The 23,556-nt window shown below is 39.8% G+C and overlaps 1 protein-coding gene across 3 annotated transcripts; it reads right to left on the bottom strand.

Moving 5' to 3' along the window:
• Positions 1 to 183: 183 nt before the first annotated feature.
• On the bottom strand, positions 184 to 23,447 carry HSPH1 (heat shock protein family H (Hsp110) member 1). Of its 3 annotated transcripts, XM_083885261.1 has the most exons (18): positions 23,301 to 23,422; positions 22,360 to 22,417; positions 16,495 to 16,635; positions 14,663 to 14,785; positions 13,289 to 13,388; positions 12,400 to 12,533; positions 11,672 to 11,916; positions 10,571 to 10,799; positions 9,551 to 9,657; positions 8,181 to 8,314; positions 5,979 to 6,184; positions 5,073 to 5,204; positions 4,185 to 4,322; positions 3,658 to 3,783; positions 3,006 to 3,113; positions 2,780 to 2,899; positions 1,487 to 1,648; positions 184 to 1,047 (listed from the first exon to the last, which is right to left on the bottom strand). In XM_083885261.1, exons 1-18 carry the CDS (start codon positions 23,405 to 23,407, stop codon positions 847 to 849), a joined length of 2,571 nt encoding a protein of 856 aa, XP_083741387.1. In that variant the 5' UTR covers positions 23,408 to 23,422; the 3' UTR covers positions 184 to 846. The 3 variants fall into 3 exon arrangements, with proteins under 3 accessions (XP_083741387.1, XP_083741385.1, XP_083741386.1); XM_083885259.1 differs by lacking the exon at positions 3,006 to 3,113 and having other exon boundaries at positions 23,301 to 23,447; XM_083885260.1 differs by lacking the exon at positions 5,073 to 5,204 and having other exon boundaries at positions 23,301 to 23,435.
• Between the last annotated feature and the right edge of the window lie 109 nt (positions 23,448 to 23,556).

Here is a 23,556-nt window from a genome sequence, read left to right as displayed (position 1 = left end):
CTCAATAAGGAGCTGAATTACATTCATCTCACTGCACAACTGGTTCTGTGCAAAGTGTGGAAGGTTTAAGTGCATTTATGACTCTCCTGCACAGGAACACAAAGCAATGGCCTGTCAAAGTGTGAGGAGGGCAACACTTGGAGCAGAAGTACTGAAAACAGTTAAACTCAAGAGGTCAGGAGATACCAGTAAAATGAACTTTATTTCAAAGCTCATTAAAAAGCTTCACAATAACACTAACAGAATTAGCATTTCCTTCATTTTATGTACCCCACATGAAAAATGTATTGTTTAGCAAGAGATGAAACGTAAGTGTTTCTGCATGCTACTAACACATTTCACCATCTCATTACCTGATAAGTACTTTGGACTGCAACAATCAAAAACCTCAGGACAGAAGGATTTCTTCTGCAAAGTCCTTATGAAGGGGACAGACACTGGCTTCTTCTGACATACCCAATTAGATGTCCAGACAAAAGAAAACTACCTTGGCATCTACAAATGCCTACGAGTGTTTCAATTACAACCTTTTAAAGGAGCAGTACATTTCAAAGTAAGAGCTTCTTTTCATCTTTAGTGATGCAAATGGTTAAATACTGCACAGAAGCTTAGTATGAACTCACAATTCCACAGGAATCTGAAAGTTACCAAGGCAATTTTCCTTTTAGGATAGTCATGACCAACACAATTACTATTCTTCCTCCAACAACATAACACATCCCAGACAAATCTTAAGAAAAAAAATATAAATAGTTTCCAAAACAATGCATTCCCCACCCCCATCACATATGACAGCCAAAACATCATCTGTCATGGGATGAAATAATTTGCTGCAAGTGCAGTGGCTTAGTCCAGGTCCATGTTAATGGTGTTTTGATCACTTGGATGACATTCACCATTTTGCTGAGGCATTTCAGAATTTTTGTCATCTTCTCCCATGTCTTCAGTTTTATAATCACTCTGTTCACTTAATGGGTTTTCCTCCTTAGGAGAGTCAACTTTTGGTTTTGGTTGTGTCACAACAGGCTCACAGACATTGTTTAACTCCTGAAAAAAATGGAAAAGATGTAGACAGAATATATATTAAGGACTTCATTAGTGCAAAAAGTCCTGCGTCGAAAAGACTGAAATTGGCTTCCACATTTGTTTCCCTGAGTCCAAACTGACAAGTACTCATGGTACCCTGAAATGAATTAATTGGTATACTTTGATGTTCTGTGGGCAAAGTTCAACCAAGTATTTTGGATTTCACATTGTTTTTTCCAATACTATTTTGTCTCTCAGTGAAACACTGAAAAACAATCTGAGTTTTTAAGGTGACTGAAAGAAAACATCAATGAGCTCCACAGAATTGTACACAGTAAACCAGAGCTCCTCTGCTTTCTACTGGATCTCCACAGCAAGTTGAAACTGGGGAAGGCAAAAGACACAGATACCAGTCTACTTTTAGCACCCATCTCTAAAGATAGTTTCTTATGGTACTTACCTGTAGCTTTGCCTTAATTTCACTTGAATGCACAGCTGGATCCTGGTCTAAGCTCTTCTTAGCCTGTGCACTCACAGCATTATTCATCCACTCTACCACTTCACTAACACACTTCTCTACTTTCATCATTTCCATCTCATCAATATGGATATATTTCTCATCCTGCTCAAATACAAACATTTTGTATCAGTTAATAATGTCACGTGTTAATAATGTAATCAACTTATGCCAACAAGTCTATCGCAATTATTTGTAACTTGGAAATCTCTTCCAGTGGTCAAAATAAATAGAAGTCAGCCACAAGGGAGATCCATTACAGCAAGAGAATAGGAAATACAGATGTCAATATAAAGCTTCCTTTACCCAAATTAACAAGAAATCTCGTTCAGAGGGCATAGAAGCTTCACAAAAAGGTCACGCAATAAAATTTAACCTTCTTAAAACAGATAAAAAAACTCCCTCGCATTCTAGAGGGGCTACCTGTGCCCGAGGTAGTTTAGACATTGAGATTCTGATGTACAGGGAAAGGATCAGTTTTCAACTTCAGCATTCCCTACAATGCCACAGTTACACAATTAATTACTATCAGGAGAAGGACCTGCCCAGCAACAAAACCAATGAATCCATATTTAGAATTCTTAAATTAAACCAAGTTTTAAATACATTATTTACAATGGTGCTATTTATTTCACATATAACACTACTAATGATTTCACTTAATTTTGTGATCTATAGCTGTGAGGATGTAATTGTTTCTGATGCTAAGTCTCAGATTGAATTAGTTTGAGTGTTGTGAGCTATTAAAATTCTTCAGTTTGAAATCCAAGGAACAAGTTTCCCCAGCAGGAATGTTTATCAAGAACAAATACTAATGAAAAAAAAACAAAAAAACCCACAAAAAACCAAGCCCCAAATACCCACATATAATAAAATTGTGGCGTTTTTTACTTTATTGGCAACTAGGTTTTACACTAATGCTTCTCACCATACAATAATTCTTGTCCCTTAAAGAACTGGAAGAGGAACACACTTCTAAAAAACAGCCAGATCAGTTTTTTAAAGGCCAAGAATCAGACCACAAGTCTAAACTCTTTATAAGAACATCCTCTTCAGCCTGAAAACATCCAGAAGTACCAAGCAACTGAAGATATGACACACTGTGTGAGATTTTTTGCAGTGTTAAATTTGTGACCTACATAAGAGTAGACTGCAGCTCATCTGAAAGTGCATTTGAAGCCCCTCCAGCCAATGAGCCTCACTGAAGCACTGTGGTTAAAAAAAAAGGCCACTTACTTTATTCCTGAATTCCCCAGCTATTGTAGCATAGTACTGGAGCCTGTGTCCCAATTCCTGTAATAGCCTTGGTCGTTCCTCTGCTTCTTGATAGCGCATTTCAATTGGAGTACCTAATTTCTAGAAAAAGAAATTTCTACATTTTTATGTGATTCATTAATATTGGTAATGTTTTTTAGCACAGTGTTTTGGAAATTTTGCTTTTTGGGCATATTAACAGGCCTACCTTTAAATTCTCCAATTTTTCTACATACACCTGCTTCGCTTCATCCTCACCCTCTTCATACAGCCAGCCTTCTGTCTCTGCTAGGAGAGCAGAGAATCCCTGCAGATCCTGTGTGTCAATATAATTCAACACATGAAACATCCAAATACACACCAATCCACCATGTTTATCTTCAAGTAACATGACAGAGGTGAATATACACATTAATCTTTAGCCTCCTGTATAAAAATTTAATTTCTACTCCAGCTTTTGCCTAATTAAGTTACTTAAACCATGCCAGCTTCTGGACTGAGAAACCGACATCTGCAACAAAGATAGCATTGATAGACTTTTGTCCTTGATTAGGCCAATGCTTGGGCTGCAGCTTCTAATTCAGTCATGTTTTGGTTACACATAAAGCAACACAGCTTCCCCTTCAAATCACCAGCTTCAATTGGAAGCAAAACTTTACTCCATTTGTGACAAAACCTATTTTCAGGGATATGTATTTGATACACCTAAACCTAATTCTGAGTTAGTAACTGCCATCATTCAAATGAAGTTCTGGTTTTGCAGCTATGTGCAGGGTGGCTTTGAGAAAGTTTAACCAAGGTATACAAAACAGGTATTTGGTATCAGTATTTTTAGAGATGTTTCTGAAACCATAACCTACCTTTTCACAAACAAACTTTTCATATGGTCCAGACAACTTGTCCCTGAACTCATATACATATTCCTCCACTGCATTCTTTGCATCATTTCTTTCTTTCTCCAGTTTATCTTGCATAATCATCTTTCCCTGTATACCACAGAAAATATTTTAATTAAAAAATAATAATGTTCAAACAGCATTCTACAGAGCACAGCTCCTGCAAAATCTTCCAGAGGCCTTGGCTCACCTAAATGTTGAAATTCTCATTATTATGCAGTAGATTCATCCACTTCCCTGGATTACAACAGTTTAAATGAATCTGTGATGTCATTCCATGGATCAGTGCTCTGATACTAATTGCCATTAAGGACACTTCAATCTTTCTGACAAACATTCGGTAGTTGTGTTAGAAGGCAGACAGTATGTTAGCTCATGGTTAAATGAGCCCACACTCCAGGGTGACAGTACAAGAACAGAGGTTGCCTTGACAAGCAGGTGAATGGTTAATAACTGCACACAAGAAAGCAGTCTGAGCCACATTAACTCACCTCTGTTTCAATATACATATTGAGGAGATCTTTTCCTAACTGCCAAACCAAGTTAGCTTCAATGGGTAGTTCCACATTCTTCACTTTTATCTTGGGTTTTTTAGCTTCTGGGGGCTGATCACCTTTCTTCTCATTTGTCTGAGTTAGAAAGAAGAAAAATAAGATAATTTTCCTGACTTCTTTCTGATGAAATACAACCATGATGAAAGATACATTCAGAGGATGAACGCACGAAGGTTTTTCCATGTTCTTTTAAAACCTTCAAAATATACTCATGAGGCACTTTCCTTTTGGAGACTCCACCTCCTATCCTAGTCTCCTTACAGTCTGTTTCCCAGACAGTGAGCACTGAGGTACAAGCAAGGACATTCCTCGGATAGATGGTGTGTTTGCAGATTTTCCAGAAGTGTCCATTCTGTAACGTAGCAGTTCACTAATGGTGCTGACAGTGACTAAAATTTTAACCCAGTGCATTTTTCATCTCATACAGATGAAAAAACCAAATCACTAGCAATAACATGCAGACAAATGTTTCACATTGATTATTTCCTTTTATGTTTATGAATTCCTGATCCCAGCTTCCCTCAGCAGGCCTAATAAGCTTGGCCTCTAACTGCTGTTTAGATTGAAATATCTGCAACCCAAATAAACTAGTTGTACAACACCTCAAGAAGATAGGGAAGCAGTAGAGAAAGGCTTCTTTTACAGGAATCCTTTCACAAACTGTACAAAAACCATCACAAAATACAGGCATTATTTTCACTATAGTAAAGATGTGAAAATGAAAAAGGTTCCAACACCAAGTTCCTTACTTTTCCTGAAATATGTTACCATTTCAAAAGCCATTATATAGTATAACATTTTCAACAGAGTTAAAGGGTCACTCACTTTCTTGACATCTGGGATTTTGTTTTCTTCAGAGGGAGGTTCTGATGAAGGGGGAGACTGTGACGTTTGCTGACCATCAGTTTGTACCTGGGACTGTGTTCCAGCCTCACTGTTCTCTTGCTGGATATTTTTCTGAAATGAAAGCCCAGGCACAAAGGATGTAGAAGGCATGTGCACTTGCATTTAAGTATAGGGCACTTCACTTCTGACGCACATACGGTACAAAGTGCCCTACAAAGCATTCTGTGCACACGCAGAAACACACACGCTTCGCTATGGAGATCCAGACTAGGTGCAAGTTCAGAAGGATTTCATGAAAATGTTACCAGTGCCAGGTTTGCTGCACAGTACTTGTGTGTGTGTGTGCACATGCTACCACTTCCTCTTACAAAAAGGGGCTTATAATTTATTGAGTCATCATGTGTAAGTTTTCCCCCTCAGAAAACCATTAAAACATGAAGTAGACTGTAACAATGTGCATTATTCCCCAGTGCTCCCCTCTCCTTCAATGCTGTGGAAAACAATTCAGCTTTCCCTTCCACAAAAAGTTTCAAAAAACTTTACTGATACAAAGGATTCCATACAAATCCTTTCAACACAAAGCACAAGGATGATTAATAATCCAAATCTAGTCTTCCTGTGTGGAACAGTTGTATAACTATGGTAGCTGTAAGCAACCCCACCCTCAACCGACCTGCTGCTATTTGGCACTTTACACTAACCGATTTTGAAATCTACAAATTGTCTCCTGTTCTTGTAAAGACATTTTCTGAAAGCTACACACATCTTAAAATTAATCTCCTTTTGCTTCCTTTGAAGAAGGTATTTTTCTTCCAGAGCATGTAACAGCAGAACACACTTTCATCAATCAGTAAGGACATTCACGCACAAGAAAGGTCAACTTACATCACTGAAGTTTTCAATAGGCCTCTGGTCCTGAGCTTCCACTTCAGTCTCAACACTGACATCTTCACACTCTTCACTTTTAACTGGTTCTACCATAGATGCAGTGGATACACTGAAAATGCCATGAGTATTGACACGGACTTTCACTTTGACTTTAGACTTCTCTCCATCTTTCTGGGCTGCCACATTCTGGATAACATACCTACCTGAAACCAAAAGAATCAAAACTCACACAGTGGAATTAAGTAGGTAATATTACAGAGCCAGGAAAACATCCGCCTTTTTTATAGACAACCTGTTTTCTAAATATTTGATGAAGCCTCTGTGCTAATCTCATGGTTTCTCAAATTAAATCAGTACTACCAGAAAAACCCAACAAAACCAAAGTACACTGCTTTTCAGCCAACTTCATCTGATACATCAAACAGTAGGTTCTCCTGACACCACTAATATAAAGTAAATACAAAACTGGTGCTATCTGTGTTACTAGTGAGGTCAAAGAAAGCTACTGAAGGGCTTAGTCTAATGCCAATATTAAGTGGTGCCTTTCCAATACAAGTTACTGACCAACATAGAAACAATATTTCTAGAGGCTTTCCTTACAGCTTCTGACATCCATGCAAGTCTGCTGTTACCTTTTATTCTAGGGCAGAACCTAATTTTTCTGAAACTACTGTAATACTTGAAACAAGTACTGTGAAACTAATAGAAAATTAGTTCAATAGTAAATGAAGAATCAGATGTCCTTGACATTAACAGCAGAAATTTTTCCTTATGCATGGATTATGAAAAGAGTGACCTGGAGACCAGAATATTCACTTACCTACAAAGGACAAGTTCCCCAATTTCACAGATGAAATATACACATTTGCAAACACCATTCGTTCAGCAACAGATCTAAACTACAAGCTTTTACCTGCCTATTTCACAGGCTAAGGAATGTAATCCTCTGTCTTGCAAATCCAATAATACTGGAGTTGTGTGGCCTGTTCTCCCTCTTGCCAGTCTCATTAGAACTACTATTTACCAATTAGTCATAACAATAGTTCTGTTCTGAGCATAGGATCAATTGGCAACTGAGTGGAAACAAATCTGATCTTCAATTCTGTTCTTACCAGTTTTCAGAACAGCAGTTAAACAGCTTCTTGTTTGTTAAAGCCATATAAATTGAACACTGACAAACCACGTAAGTCTTTATGGTAAGACTTTACCACACAAGGAAGTCTGATGTTTCTATAACTACAGAATACTGTCAGAGAATCATAGAATGGCCTGGGTTGGAAGCAATCTTAAAGATCAAGTTCCAAACCTTGGCCTCTCACTAGACCAGGTTGCTCAGGGCCTCATCCAACCTGGCCTTGAATACCTCCAAGGATGGGGCATCCACAACTTCTCTGGGAAACCTATTCCAGTGCCTCACCATCCTCACAGCAAGGAATCTGTTTCTAATATCTAATCTAAACCTGCTCTTGCAGTTTTTAAAGCTACTGCCCCTTGTACTGTCACTACTTGTGCTTGTATTAAGTTCCTCTTCATTGTGCTGGTTTTTCAAAATATATGGTATGCAAACATACAACATTTAATTGCATGTTTAGAACTCAGGAACAACAATTTAATTGGCCTGTCTTTACCATCACAATCTTTTTTTAACTAACCATGTTGTAAGCTCTAAGTATCAACACTGTCAAGTGCTGCAATTTGTAAAAAAGTATGAGAGAGCTGCTTAGGGATGTTACATAGACAAATCAATACTGTAGTCTTGTAGCTGCCACTATTTGAGACTGCTTTGACTAAAAGTTATTCAGCATTATGTCAATCCCAGAAGGTATAGGTAAAAACGACAACTAGTTATTTAAGACATGCTTTTTTAATACACAGGAGATATTTTTCTATTACTCCTAGCTTGCTTTAATACTAAGCAGAAAAGACTTTAAAAGTTACAAAGCTATCTTTTGTAGTGATAACCACATTTTAGTTGTGGACATTCATCTCCCCTCATTTCTTTGTTTAGCCAAAGCAACATCATAAGCAAGAAAAATAAAAAATACCAAATTCGGTTGTCTCAGGAATGGGAAAATTTGAGTCCTTCAAAGACAAAACCTAGAATATATCCTTCATAACCATACTGCACCATAACACTGTTACTGTTTGATCTCAAATCATTCTATTGGAGACAACACCATTTCCAGGACAATTACTTACCAATTTTTGACTCAGGATATGGGACTCCATTAGGATCAGAATAAAAAGCTTCTAGCTCAAATGGACCTTTCCTATAGAATGTAAGTACCTTAGAGAAGGGTGCTGCATGATTTCTGCTGAAGACTTCATGAACTCTGTAATTAAGGGAAAAATATCATTTTTAGTAGTGTACTTGAACTGGAAGGTTTTGATATAGAGTCAGAACTCTTTACAGAAACATCATATTTTGACACATTTACCCTTCTGAACAATTTCAATAAAGATACTTCATTACTGTACTGCAAGGGAAAAGGATTTGCTGTTCTCTACTGTAAATGAGAACTTGTCCTATTCCACTATTTGAGCTTGGAATAGTGTATTTTGAATCATAATTTGCACCCTTCCTTAGTCCCAAAGGGATAATTACAACCCTGTTAATTCCTTGCTCATTTATGTTCCATGGCTCAGTTGAGAACCCTGACACCAGATTATTATTTATTCCTCCACATGACAGAAATACAACCAGCTTTACTTCATGTTCTGTGGCATGTCCGCTATTATGCCATCCTGATTCTAATTTCCAACTAAGTTTTGTCTCCTAACTGTGGAAGATCTCATCTAATTACCTAGATGTGAGAAAGAGAGAGCTTTATCTAGAACGTGAACCCACAGGCTGCTCTCACAAGTGACAGAACAATTAGGCCCAGCACCTCCACAGAAAACAGACAGGAAGAAAAAAAACACCTGAACTACAAAAGAACATGAAAAAGGTATGAACATATCCATCTAGAACTATGATTTTTCCACAAGCTGAACTTGGAGTTCTTTACATCTTAGAGAGCAACTGCATTTCCCACAGGCATGGCACAGTTAGTAACAGATGTCAGTCATAAGAGACTGCAGCAAGAAATTACTCTTACAAATGTTTAGTTTTTGCTAGGTGTTAAATTCTTGCTTCAGTCAGATAAATAAGCATCCATATGAGCTCACAATATTTCCATAGTACATAATATTACTAATAAGACTCTCAGATAGGTGTTGGGAACATCTAGAATAAAAAACAAAAAGCCAGAAGGCAAAGTGGAATAAGTACTCAGGCCCTGATCTAGTTAATTTTATATTCCTAATCCTGACAACCAGATAAAGGTAGCACAAGACAAGATACTAGTTGGTAGCTCTTTCACTCACTTTTTTAATCTTTTTATTTTTACAAATGAGGAATTACAGTTAAAATTTCAACATGTCTTTACAATCCTCCCTGTCAACCATCTCTGATACCATGAGTTTTCTACATGAGAATGCCAAAAATCCTAATTTAAATGCAAGCAAGAACATCACCCTTGAATGATGAAGGTCAGAAGTTTCATAGAATGGTAGTCTGAACTACCTACCCTTCAGTGTCCTCTGCTTCTGTGTTCCACAGCAGAGATATTGGAAAAGGTGTAGCATCTGTCACAGAAAATTCTCTCACTTTAAAAGCTGGAGAAAGAATGGCACACTAAAAAAATAAAAAAAAAATAAGACCACAAAAACTTGTATTAAGACTGGTTAATTCTTCTACACCACTAGCCAAGACAGCAAAAAAAATCTTTGCCCAAGTGAGAACTGAATTGATTTTAACAGAACTGTTTCAATACTCAATTTCAATGCAATATGAGAAGAGAAATCTCACACACAAGTGTTTGTGCTGTGATAGTAAGCCTTTTTGTAGCTTGTGAGTAAAAGTAACACTCTAAGAAAATAGCAGGACTGTAAAAAATGGAAATGCTGCACTGCTTAGTCCTAAAAGAAGTGTTTGTCTAAAGGGTCCTGCTTCTTTCCTTGAACACAAGTGACTGCTGGCAATGGGTAGCTGTTACTGAGATGGTGTAAAGAAATAAGTCAAAGAGAAGAGGGTGAAATAAGACAAGTTAAAGGAGAAAAGGCAGAACACAGAACAAGTGGTTGCTTGTAAAATATAGTTGGAAACAGTAAAAATGGGAGTGAGACAGAATAAAGCCATTGATGGCAAGTTGGATATCAGAAAAGTCAAACTTGCAGTAGTTTGACTCTCCATAGATATTCCTCATTCCTTGCTGAGTAAAATATCTTTCAGCTTGACAAAACAAACAACTTGACAACTTAAATTTTTGGCATTAAAGATCCCTTGATCGTGCTCTTCTGAAGAGCAGAGTGGGCTGCTCACAGAATACACTCTGCAATAAATTACTGCAATAGACTACAGCACCAGAGAAATCTGGACTTCTTAAACAGCACAGTCCCATAAAAAGACCTAGTGAACATGTATGTTCCCTTGAGTACTTTAAAATGGACCACTTCTACAATTTTTCAAAACTGCTTGACTAATACTTCATGGAAGTGCTACCAAGAAATCCATCTTTTAATTTCATCAAGTGTTGCCAGTACTATACCTGCAGAGCACAGCCCCTAGCTATGGCTTCATCTGCATTCAGTGTTGTACTAATATCCTTGCCAAAGAATTTAGCAATCCTCTCTTTGACAGCAGGAATACGGGTTGCTCCTCCCACAATCTCTACAGCATGTACATCTTCCACTTTCAGTTGTGTTTGTTCCATTAATGAAAGTAGAGGCATCTCTATCCTTTGCAGCAGGTCAGCACACAATTCTTCAAATTGTGACCTAAAAAAACCATAAATTGAATTAACTAAAGAATGCCTGTCCCACAAGAACCTTGCCTGGTATTTTTTTTTCCAAACTGATGCTGACTAGATTAGTTACTACACTACAAAGAGAGTTAAAGAAACTCCTGTGAGTAGGCCAAAGTGGCATCTGTATACAAGGCAGTACACAAAAAGCTGCTTGCAAATTTTCCTAAGCCACTATTGATGTAGTTAAATAAGATAAAGGCTTTGTTTGGGCAGCTGTTATATATTTGCCTCAGAGCAGAGGTTACAGATAAGAAATCAGAAAACATCGACACGTCCTTTATAATGAAAAACTGTTGCCCAAACACAAAGAAAAAGAACCCATCACTCTTAGCAGCAGCTACAGAACTAACAAATGAAGTCATGCCTGTGAACATGTGCAAGAGACAGACTTCATTTGGACTTGGACCATAATCAAGTCATCATCCACAAACAGTTTCTGCTCTGCATTTCTCTACCAATACCCTCAGTACACTAAGAACAGGAAAAAAGAAACAAAGCTTAAACTGCTGCTATCTTAAGAGCAGTATGGGATTTAGGTTACCTAAAGTATGCAGAAGGTCTAAATATGAAGCCAACTCTCTGGTTTACATACAACAATCCATGGTTTTAAGCATATATTCTACAAAAAGAATCCAAACTTCTTATGCATTGCACTGAAAGATTCCTCAAGTAGCTGAACATCACATTTCCCCAGTCTTAGCTATTCTAGCATTACAAAAATGCCACAGCTATTCAGCACTAAAACTTAACTTTAGCATGTTAAGTTTCTTTCAAACATGGAAGGAAACACTTGTTTAAAAAATATGGCCACCAAAGCAAATGCCTGCCTTGTACAGAACTCACCTGTTCATTTTTCCAGATACATCAGTATCATTCATGAAACACTCAATATTTAGGGGAATGTCTGTGCTATTTGAACTCATTAATTTCTTCAGTTTCTCACATTCCTGATACAGACGAAGAAGAGCCCGAACTTTGGTTTTTGGATCTAGTTTGTACTTTGATTTTATTTCTGCACAAAAGTAATCTACCAGCTTTCCATCAAAGTTTCTCCCACCAAGGAAAGGGTCAAATGCTGTGCCAAGTACCTGGTTTGAACAAACACAATTATTTAGTCTCATGCTAATAAAACCAAAGGGAATAGCAGTCTTCCAATATCAGCATTTGAAGTCCTTGCTTCAAAAAATTGCTGGGGACAGGTCAGCCCATCTTCCAATGTACAACCACATCAGCCAAAAATTGATCTTCACTTTTACAGAGGAAATAAGACTAAGTAATTAAGTGACAATCCTAAGTACTCAAAATTTTAATCCATACACACACTCACTTAGATAAAACAAAATAAATTATAGCACTTGTATTATATATCTTACATTTGTGTCTTGCAAGAAATTTACAGTGTGCTTGAAACAATTCTAATGAAATGAAGGACACTGATGAAAACCTTCACCTTTTAACTCGTTGCCATTTTCCATGCATTACTTTATTTCAGAATTTAAAAAAAGGCAGACTGGCAGGCTATTTGATTCTACTTGCTTATAAATCCTTTTATTTCCATTTAATCTTACTACCTTCAGTTTACTCTTGTTGAATGCACAGGCTGATACTTGAAATGCAGAATGTCCCATATCAACAAACACAACTATCCGTGGCTTCTCTTCAGGAGCTGGAAGGTCTTGTTTATAAATTCCATAATTCAGAGCCACTGCAAAAGAAATGTCAGCTATTATCCACACAATCCCTAGTTTCCAGTGGCATATGATCACCTTCCTGTGAACATTAAGCTATAAGATCAAAAGCATTAAGACAAATACAGACATACACCTGTGCAAGATATACTATCTTCACGGAAGCTTTATCCATTAATCTAAGCTGTAGGACCTGAAAAGCTGAACTTACTCCCTTAGTCATGTATATGCTCCCTAAGCATTTGTTTGGGTTTTCTGGGTTTGGGTTTTTTTTGCCTTGCAAAGTAATCAAAAATATAGAACATCTTAACAACAAAACCCAAACCCAGTTTTGTATTTACAGTGAGTATCTTCCAAGCTGGGAAGTTTTGTCTCAGTTGTATAAATGGTCAGCAGAGCCACATGTCTGTTTAAAACCCTGACTATACTGAAAAAAAGCCTTGGAAGTTATGAGGTGTTGATGTTTAATTGAGGAATTTCCTTTAAGAGTGTCTAAATCCTGCAACTGTGCATCTGGGCAGTACACTAAAAGAACAAGTAGTCCAGGCACATGCAGGGATTCCTAAATAAGTGCTCAGGGAGATAACTATCAATGGAGCTTGATCTCATCTACCCCTTCACACAGAAGACATTAAACTGAGAAAAGAACAGCAAGGATTTCAGGTATTTATGTCTCATTCAACTTTTCAAGTCAGTCCTTTTTCTTACAATAATTAAATGCACCTTCTATTCCACCTGTCACTTGCAGAAACTGCGGTTTTATCCTACTTACCTGCTGTCATGTCATTCATTAATCTAAGACAATTTAGACCAACAATCTGAGCTGCATCTAGAAGGGACCTCCTTTCAGCATCTGTGAAAAATGATGGAACCTGAAGAACGAAGGCATGAATACAAAGTTATTTCCAGAAAATGAGACATTACACTATTTATTTAAAAGTATTAATTTAAAAATTGTATCTTTTCCTCCTCTTTGAGGAAGATACTTACTGCAAGCCTCTAAAATGCAACTACCATACTGAATTGACACTTCAAATATTCTATTCAGAGACAGAATTAAAACAGCATCGGCTAGTTTACATGAGCACACTAGCAAGAAATAAATGAGTTATTTGTATACAAATGCTAATAACATCAAGCCCTGGCCCAAAATGTGAAACTGGATATTATGAAGACAGATATTAAGGTATGGATATTAGGGTATTCCATAGTGACATGGAATTCCTTAATCAGAACTAGCAGCTGTACTCCTGTCCAAAAAAGGAAAGAGGGAACTAAAACCACACAGCAATACTACAGATGTGACAGATGCAAAGAAATAAGGGATAACAAATGAAGAGAACCTATTTTGGCAGAAATTACTTCGGGCAGGAACTGCTAAGAAATTCTGAAGGAATATGTTGTTGAAAATTTTCTACAGCTCTCTAGCATTGGCATTGGACAGTGTCTTCAGATGTCCCTCCCAGGGACACATGAAGAACTGGCTTTCCAGGTATCAACTGGAGAATCAACATTTCTAATAATAACAGAGCTAAATATTCCTAGATGCAACATGAGACAGACTTGTTCCAGAGTCATTGAGAACAGAGAGGCAGGTGCTATTTTATACTTGGGGCTTTGCAATGGAATGACTGTTCTTGATCTGAGGTCATTTTTTGTGCAGCCATAACATTGAAAAAACAAAACAAAAGTTGCTGAAAGGATGAAAATAAACAGGACAGAAACTAAAATTATCAGCTGCCAGAGGGCAAATTTTGTTTAACCAAGGAAATTGTTTATCAAAGTTGTTATCAAATTGTTTTAAATTCAATAAAAAGCACAAACATTACAACTCACTTTAATGAGTAATTAGTATGCTTAGTCAGGAAAACAAGCTGTTTCATAAGGGTATATACCTGGATCCAGAAACATTTTGGGTCTGAAGGTTCAGACATTTCCAAGAGAATGAGTTCATGAAGTTAGTCAGAGTCTGGAATATGCCAGCAGCTCTGGGATTTCTTTAAGTCAAAAGCTCTAAAGCTAGTTAGGATTAATCTCTTTGTAAGTGCTTAGCAGAGTTCCTTTTCACTCTGCATGAATAGAAACAAAATGCCCTCGATAGCTGAAGTTAAAAGACATAATGCTCCTGTGCACTACAATTACTTACAGAAATAACACAGTCTGTTACTGGCTTTTTCAGGTTACTCTCTGCAGTCTCCTTTAATTTAGTCAATAGCATAGCTGAAATCTGTTCCACACTGAAGATGTGCTCCTCATCCATGTACATGACCTGGATAGAATAGGTAAAATAATTCCATTAGTTCAACTACAGGAAAATACATACATTCAATGTTTTTTTATACACTGCTAGCTAATAGTCTATGAATCATGGCATGCTTCATTATTTCATTATAGAACTTCAGTTTACAATTTAATTTCCCATTTGAGTATTTAAAGAAGCAATAATTCCATTCTCACTGTCTTAAAATATCAAGAACTGTATCAACTCCATAGATGAAGGAAATGGCCAAAAGTGACCCAAGTTTACAATATGGCACACCATTAAGTAAAAATAGGTATCATTTTTTTAAACTGATGATGAGTGCAAAAAAATATACAAAACTACTTGCTGTCTATCTTCCCTCAGCATTTTTATCCTTCTGCTCAAATACGTGAGGAGTCTCTGAAAGGAAGAACCGTGCAACAACAGTTCCACTATGCAGATAAAACAACTAAAAGCTTATGATAAAGCTCAGCAAAAACCCTTATATATTGCTCTCCTAGCCAAAATAATTCTTAAATCACCACTTTTGTCATATAATAAAATACATGACAATGATGAAGTGAAGTAACACATTACAACTAATGCTTGAAAGTAGCACTTCTTTTTTATTCACTCAGTATGATTTGAGGAAAAATTAGGCATTTTGGTTTTAATAGAAAAACTGTACCCTGAACCTCTCAGTCTTACCGAATGTTACTGAATCAAATATTAAAACTTTTTAACCATGGTTAAATAGAAATACATACTCATTTGTTCTCTAAGTGGCCTAAGAAAAATAGGAAAAATACCAAGTAACAGTGTTCTCCCAACACTAGACTGTCATATAGTACAAGACTCCTACACACACTGATTAAAAGAAACCAATAATTTCTGTCTGAATTTATCTGGTAACCTCACAAGTCACGAACAGCAAAAGAAAAACTATCTCCTCTTTTGTAAAGCTTGGCTACTTTTCCAGTTAGGATTCTTTCTAATGTATATAATTCTGTGATCTATTCACTACTTAATACTGATCTATACTGAAGTTTTGACGGACCAGATCAAGCTAAGGTCTTCATTAGTGAAGCAACACTGTCTGTTATGCCAGCAGTGCTTCATTACGAGCAATTTTATGTATTTCTGTAAATGGACACAACATTATTAATTGTACCGATTCTAGTAAAAGTTGACATTGTATCAGTGAAGTCTTTGAAATGTAAGCAAGAGGCAAACCCTACAATGTGGCAGGAGCTGGTTTTGAACACCTTTTTGTAAGTAACTGGCTCCAGGCAGTCCACTAAAGACACTTGCCACTCATTTATGGCAATTATTCTAAAGAGCTCTGACTACCTTCCAAAGCATTTGTAATCCACCTAGTAAGACTGCTGCAATGCATTCCACACAAAAGTGACAAAGTCAAACTTTGAAGTAAAACCATATGACCTTTTAATTATCTTACCAATTTTTCTGCTAGTGTGTTTGAGCTAGATATGCAATTTTCCAACAGGAAAACTTGCATTTCCACAATTATTTGTAAGTGAACCTTAATTTGAAGGTTAATATCCACTATTTAAAGATGAAGCTATCTATTCATAGAAGAGCTCTTCTTTAACAGAAAGATTAAAACAACCTACCTTTAGGGTAATTAAAAGAAATCCATATTTTCATGACTAGGTGCTGAAATGTAAGACTTCAGATTTAACTACACAACCCAGAAAGATACACTGCAGATTTACCTTTACTCCAACTCCACCATTCTTCATGGGAACCAAATCATAGCTCAACTTTTCTTTTTCCTTCTGAACAAAAGGATCATTAAATGCACGGCCATGGAATCTCTTGAAGTTAGATACAGTGTTGTGGGCATGAGTAATTTGCTGTAAAGAAATACAGGACAGTTAGAAATCCACTCTTAATCAGCCTGCAATGTTCAGTGCTGTTGTGCATGCCCCCAAGCACAGGTCAAGTTTTCAGACAACCGCTCACTCCCTTGTCACAGCTGTTTTATTTAACACTTGTAATTACTGTCTGGTACTTTTTATCAGCTCATTAATAAGTTAGACACAGACTTCCAGACCATTACTTATTAAGGATTACAAAACTATCTCTGAAACCTTGACACAACTTGGTGAACAATAACATGATCAACAGAGCCTACTACTGAAGTGATTCTATGATTCTAAATTAGTTGACTAAAGTTGGAAAAGGCCTTTCAGATCAAGTCTAGCTATTTACCTAACACAGCCAAGTGCACCAATGTCCCCAAAAGCCACATCCATACACCTTTTAAATATCTCCCAGGACAGTAACTCCACCACTTCCCTGGGCAGTCTGTTCAAACATTTACAAACTTTTTGGTGAAAAGAATTTTTCCTAATAGTCAATATAAACTTCCCCTGGTTCAACGTGGGCTCCTTTTAAGTTATTGTAGATAGCGATAACAGCACACCTGAGCTTCCTCTTCTCCACGCTAAACACCCCAGCTCCCTCAGCTGCTCATTAGTCTTGCACTCCAGACCCTTCCCCAGCTCTGGTTACCCTTCTCTAGACTCACTCCAGCAGCTCAGTGTCTTTCTTGTAGTGAGAGGCCCAAAACCAAACACAGGATTTGAGGTGTGGCCTCACCAGTGCTGAGTAAAGTGTGACAATCCCTGCCCTGGTTCTGCTGGCCACATTGTTGCTGATAAAGGCCAGGATGCCATTGGCCTTCTTGGCTACCTGGATACACTCTGGATCATGTTCAGCCACTGTCAAACGGCACTCCAGGTGTTTTTCCACCAGGCAGCTTCCCAGCCACACTGCCCCCAGCCTGTAGTGTTACATGAGGTTGTGACTCAAGGGCCAGACCTGGCACCCATTGAACTTCATACAATGGGCTTCAACCCTTCAATGCAGCCTGTCCAGATCCTTCTGTAGAGCCATCCTGCCCTCCAGCAGATCAACACTCCTGTCCAACTTGGCCTCACCTCCCAACTGACTGAAGGTGCACTCAATCCCCTTTGCCAGATCATTGATTAAGATATCAAATAGGGCTAGCCCCCAGTACTGAGCCCTGGGGAACACCATTGGTGATAGGCTGCCAGCTGGATTTATCTCCATTCACCACCACACTCTGGGCCTGGCTATCCAGCCAGTTGTTAACCAGTTCAGAATAATGACCCAGTTGTGCCAGTCACCCCGCCCCCCCCCCACATCTCCACAATGGCAACTGTGTCAGAGTTTTACTGTTGTGCAATGGTGTCCAGCTCCTCCTCTTCATTGCATTGATGTACATGCACTTCAGCTGTGCTATTGATCCGGGCACTTTTTCATGGAAGAGAAGGCCCAGCTCCTATGTGACCATTCTCAGGAGCTTCCATGGTTTTTAACACATCAATAATAACCCTTGTGTCACTGCTGCTGCATGGATGTCCATCCCATCTCCACCAAGGCAGCAGAGTGAAGGACCTTTCTAGAACATTCTCTCTCAAACACTGCTGTGGTACCCTCAGACTTATCTCTAGCAAACTTGGCTGCATGTCTTTCCTCCTCCAAACCTGGTTTAAAGCTCTCAATGACACCTGTTCCTGTGCAAAGATCTGTTTCCCACTCTGAGACAGGTGTACCCTGCCTGTTGCTAGCAGTCCTGCTGCCATGTAAACTGACCCATTATCAAAACCCCCAAATTCTGCCAGTGGCACCAGGGTCAGATATTGGTCTGCTGGCTCCTCCTGTTTCCTCCTTCATTTCCTGCAACTGGAAGTATAGACAACACATGATAGCACTATTTGTGCTCCTGATCCCTTAAGCAGTCATTCAAAGGCCTTGAAATCTCTCCTGATTGCCCTTGGACTTGCTAGTGCAACCTCATCACTGCCAACATGAGAAAGCAATAATGGATAATTATCTGACAGCCATACCAGGGTAGGAACTTGGACCCCAGAGAGGCAAGAGACTTTCCTAAGATGTGGTTCCAGCCAGCATATTGGGCCTTCTGCTCTCTTTTAAAGGGAGTCTCCAATGGCAGTGACCTGGTTTTCTTCAGGGAAGCAGTTTTGACATAGGCCAACTTAACCTTGGTGACAGATTGCTCCCTATCCCTGCAAGTCACTGTTTTCCAGCAGTTGGAGAAGAGAGAAAGGAATCCTCTCTGCATCCTGTCTGCCTCTCAGGCGTGTCCCAGGGAAGGCAGGGTGCAATTCCACTACATCACCATCTCTCTCTCACACTCCCTGATGGCCCTCAACCTACTCACCTCCTGGCAGAGTTCTGTCACTAAGTGGAAGAGTACCTGGGCACACTCCCACAGCTGTGCTCACAACTGCCATCCACTACTGGAATTGAAAGTAGCTGCAGGTGGCACCTGGGTGGCAGCATGTTCCTGCCAGAGCTGTCTGGGCAGCCGTGCCAACCGTGCTTGGCTTTCTGCCAGTGGATAGCACTGCTCCCTGGTTGGGCTGGCACTGCCTCAGCACCCTTCCTGCAAACTGCTGTGCCACACCCTGGTCACCAGTGCTCCCAAAGGGCTTATTTTATATTTGAGGGAAACTGCTGCTGTTGCTTCTGGCCCCACCCAAGTCTCATCAGCCACTGCCACTCGAGCTGCAGACTTCTGGCAGCTCTTGTCTCCCCGTGACATTCCCCCAGTTCAGGAAACCACCCCTGCACACTGCACTGGACAACTCTGCTGCTGATTGTGCTGGCAACCAGAGCCACTGATCTTGCAACTGGATGACAGAACTTAAGACCAAATTCAAATCTTTAACGATTGCAGCTACTTGTGAAGCTGTTTCTCTGTTGGTAAGCTGGCCCTCCAACCCAAGCCACACTACCTTCACTTTAAACATTACATTATTAACCGCAAAGAAGGGCTTCCCTAGTTACTAAGTGTCAAGTTGAAGTGTCCTCATACATTTCAAGACTTACTTTTTCCTCCCTGGGCTACTTAGAAATCACGTAATTTCCTTGTTTGCATTCACCTAGCAGTAACCCAAATTCTTGCACTAGATCAAAGAAGAATGCAGTGCATAGACAACTTGGAACTTCTTTGCTAACATCAGCTTGAAGTATAGGCTAAACTACAATGCAACCTCCCCAGTGCAAGCAAGTGACATAGAGAAGCATTTGTTATCAGAAATGCAATGCACAACAAAAAACAGACAACTAGAGCAGCCTAAAAGATAACACAAGTATCTCAGAGTAGAATTAATCCTATTTTATTGGAGAGAAATTATAGAAGTGTGTTATTATCTACAGGATAGATTTAGGCAGGCACCAACAGATTGCACAAAAACAACTCAAATGCTGAGCATACCAAGGAATATTTCTAACATTCACTATCCTCAAAGAAAAGCATCAGTTCCTTGTTGCATACAAAATTTTCCACCATGAAATAGAAGAATTTGAGCTACATCTTGTATTAGAAAACTACTCAACTAGGACAGTTCTCCTACAGAAAAGCTCCCTGACAAAAAAAGGAGGCCATACTCCCACCAACAAACAGTAACTTTCAGACAGCTGTATATGTGGAAAGATGTCACACTTGGACTCCCTGCTGAGAGTCATCCTTGGTTTATTCTAATCACCAAACAGTGCTCAGCAATTAATAGTACAAGCACAAGTTAGCACAGGCCAAAAATCACGGCAAGAACTTTTCCAGTACTTTAACATGATTGAGTAGTTAGGTTCCTGTGTTGAAGATAGTTTCCCAGCACAGTTTTATTTATTTGTATAGCCACAACTTCAGGGTACTTGAATGTTACGTATTTCACTGCTGTATGGCTGAAGAACGTAGCAGCAGGAATTATTACCATGTAGTGGGCAGAGAAGTGCAAACACTCTGGCAGCTTTTATAGCCTAATTTAGAATTAACCTCAAAGCCTTTTCTAAGAGAACAATCTTAAGATATTTTTAGAGTAATTGTATGCCATTAGGTCTGCAGCATGTTTTAATATCTTCCTGCTTAGTCACAATTAAGAAAGCTAAGAATTATGGTCTGTTAACTAACATACTGTTCTCATCTCCAGTGCTACCACACTTACCTAAAGGCAACAGAAATTCTGATAATTTGCTCCAGCAGCAATTTCTCAAATGTTAAAGACAGCACCTTTGAGTATTTTGAGCGCTCTCACAAAATCACATTGTAGAAGTCACCAGTCAAAATATTTTACTTTTATTTTGTGGGAAATTTTTTGTTTGCTTTTTATTTTTTCAAATGAAAAGAATGGTTTTGTTCCTTGATTTAAGTAGTTGCTACACCCTAGGACACCAAAAATGTAACTTTCAGTAATCCATGTTAGGAGACTTCCCCATTTACAAAAGAAACACAATTCACATCTCAGTACATCAGCCAAACTGGACCACTTACAACTAGAGAAATAAATGATCTTTTATCATTTTAAGTATCACATTCTTTTTTCCTAATAAAAATATTTAGGCTTCAAGTGCTAGGAGAGCCAAGCACAAAACACTCAACATAGTAATATCATACAGGTTAGTCTGAAGGTTAACTAAAGTCACAAGTGTGCATCACTGCAAACACACACTTGTAAATGCAAGCTAAGAGAGACTCTGCCTCACTCTCAGCTTACTTTATGTTTTCCACAGCAACTTCTGGAACAATTTAACAATACTGAAACATGCTTGAGAGTACATAGGATTCAGATAATTTCACATTTTGAGTAACAACTCCTTTTTGCACACTAATGAATCATACTAGTTTCTGACTTGTAACAGTGTCAGCAGTCAACTCAGCAATGCTAAAATGAAATTTAAGGAAAAAACACAAACACTTCATTACTCCCTGTTAACCTGTAATTGAATGTGTATGTGCTTGTTAACAAGTGAAGTATTCCTATTGCCTCGGCTATTCAAAATTAAGGAGAGTGCTATTACAGTGGAATAAAGTCTCCTTTAGTGCTCTCTCCATGGAAACCCACTGCAGTCCTTTTACTACAAGAGAGATGCACAGGCCAGCGGAGGCTGCATGCTTGATCTCCCAGCAGCAGTTATGTAACAACACACAATACCTAAGGATTTATTTAATCATTACATTTTGTTTTTCTGAGACTTGCTGGAATTAAGTTCTTCTAAACTGAAAATACTGTTTTAACAAAGAAAACATTCAATCTTTCAGAGCACCTCAATTAAAATAAATAAATTTTAAAAATCCCCAATCCAAAATAGGGACTTGGACCTTCAAATCCAGAGGCATTTAATTTACAGCAAATCCAAAGGCTGTAAGGTACCCTAAATAGCTTTAAGAATCTGAGCCAAACCTCTCCCCTTACATCTAATTTTAAGAAACTATATACAGCATTTAAAATGTTTTCCTTCAAGTACAAAGAAAATCCTGTATTCAATCATTAGGAAAAGAAACCCAGTGACCTTAGCTTGTCAGAACAGGGACATATTCAACTGAAAAGTATTACATTAATGAAAGAGAGAGCAGAAGCATTCCAGCAAAAACATCCTACATTTCTCTGAAGAAAGCATGGCATAGTGCAGCATTTCTAAAATAAAGGGCTCAACAAGAAACTAAAGCTGTTCAGCTTCAACTACACCCAGCCAACTCTATTTACACCCACTGGTACTTCAACAGTTTGCAGCTGGAAAGGACCTACCTGGTTTTTAGCCGCAACACCAATAGCTCTGTTTTTGGATCCAAATGAAACCACCGACCTGGAAAGAACAACAAGCTAATTAACTCGGTCCCTACAAAAAACACGACTGAGAATTGTCACGGATTCACTTTCTATTAGTGCAGATAAAACATTTAAGTCTTTCCATCAAAGTGTCATTCTTTCACAGCTTGCAGTAAAAAATTACAGGAAGACTTTTATCCATCTTAAAGCCTTGGCTCGAACCCAGGACTTTTTACAACGGCTTATCCAAACGGTAAAACAGTATGATTGCAATTCAGAGCTCACATCCAGACTACACCCCACCCGTCTGTGCACGGCTGCTTCTAACTTGTCAACCAACTCCTGCTTTGAGCCAGAGGCTTTCTATACCTGACCTCTGACTAAAGGAGATCCGCCCTGGAGCAGCTGGCAGAGCCCATCCTACGCAGCACGACTGGGAGTGTGTTCCCCCCGTGTCCCACTTAACCCGGGCTGCCCCAGGGGGGCTCTGGCGGCGCTCCCGGCCCGCCGCCCCGGGACCCGAGCGGGCTCCGCACAGCCCTCCGTGCCGAGCTCCGGGGGACGGGGCAGAGCACGGGCCGGGACACGGGGGCGCAGAGCGGGAGGGGACCCGAAGGGCAGGATGGCCGGGGTGCACAGGGGGACACAGCCATGAGGGGACGGGGCGGGAACGGGGAGCACGGAGCACACGGCGGCTGGAAGCCGCACACGGCGGGCCGCCGCCCGGCCCCGCCACCCTCCACCCGCCCCCCGGCAGCCCTCGGGGGCCCGCACGGAGGCGGCAAGTGCCGGGGAAGGCGCCGGCCCCACACGGCGGGAGACCCCCCGCGCCTCACCGCGAAACTTCCAGCACCTTCTCCCCGGCGGGCGCTCGGCCGGGCACAGACCGGCCCCCGCCCGCCCCCGCGCCCCTCACTCACGGCGTGCACCGGTCGCTGAACTCGTTGGCGACGGTCTCGATGCCGCCGGCCCGCGCCACGGCGATGTAGCAGCTCTGGAAGCCCAAATCAAAGCCCACCACGGCCATGGCCCCGGCGCCAGAGGGAGGCCCCCGCTCTGCCCGGCTCGCTCCCGGTGCTGCTGCGCCCGCCGGTCACCGTAGCGCGCGCGGGCGGGCGGACGGGGAGGAGACCCAGCGCCGCCGCCGCCGCTTTAAATATGACAATGAGGCGAAGT

This window comes from Zosterops lateralis (genome assembly GCF_965231275.1).
Source record: "Zosterops lateralis genome assembly, chromosome: 2".
Classification (NCBI taxonomy): Eukaryota; Metazoa; Chordata; class Aves; order Passeriformes; family Zosteropidae; genus Zosterops; species Zosterops lateralis.
Note: the sequence above shows the minus strand (reverse complement) of the source record. Positions and strands in the feature narration are given on the sequence as shown.

Bases quoted from the DNA above. Each gene is read 5' to 3' on its own strand.
- HSPH1 (XM_083885261.1), bottom strand. From the start codon at position 23,407: ATGGCCGTGGTGGGCTTTGATTTGGGCTTCCAGAGCTGCTACATCGCC. The intron at 11,917-12,399 runs GTAGTAAGATTA...TGTTCAAACCAG, and splicing joins TCAACAAGAGTAAACTGAAG to GTACTTGGCACAGCATTTGA. The intron at 1,048-1,486 runs GTAAGTACCATA...CATTTTTTTCAG, and splicing joins AAATTAAGGCAAAGCTACAG to GAGTTAAACAATGTCTGTGA.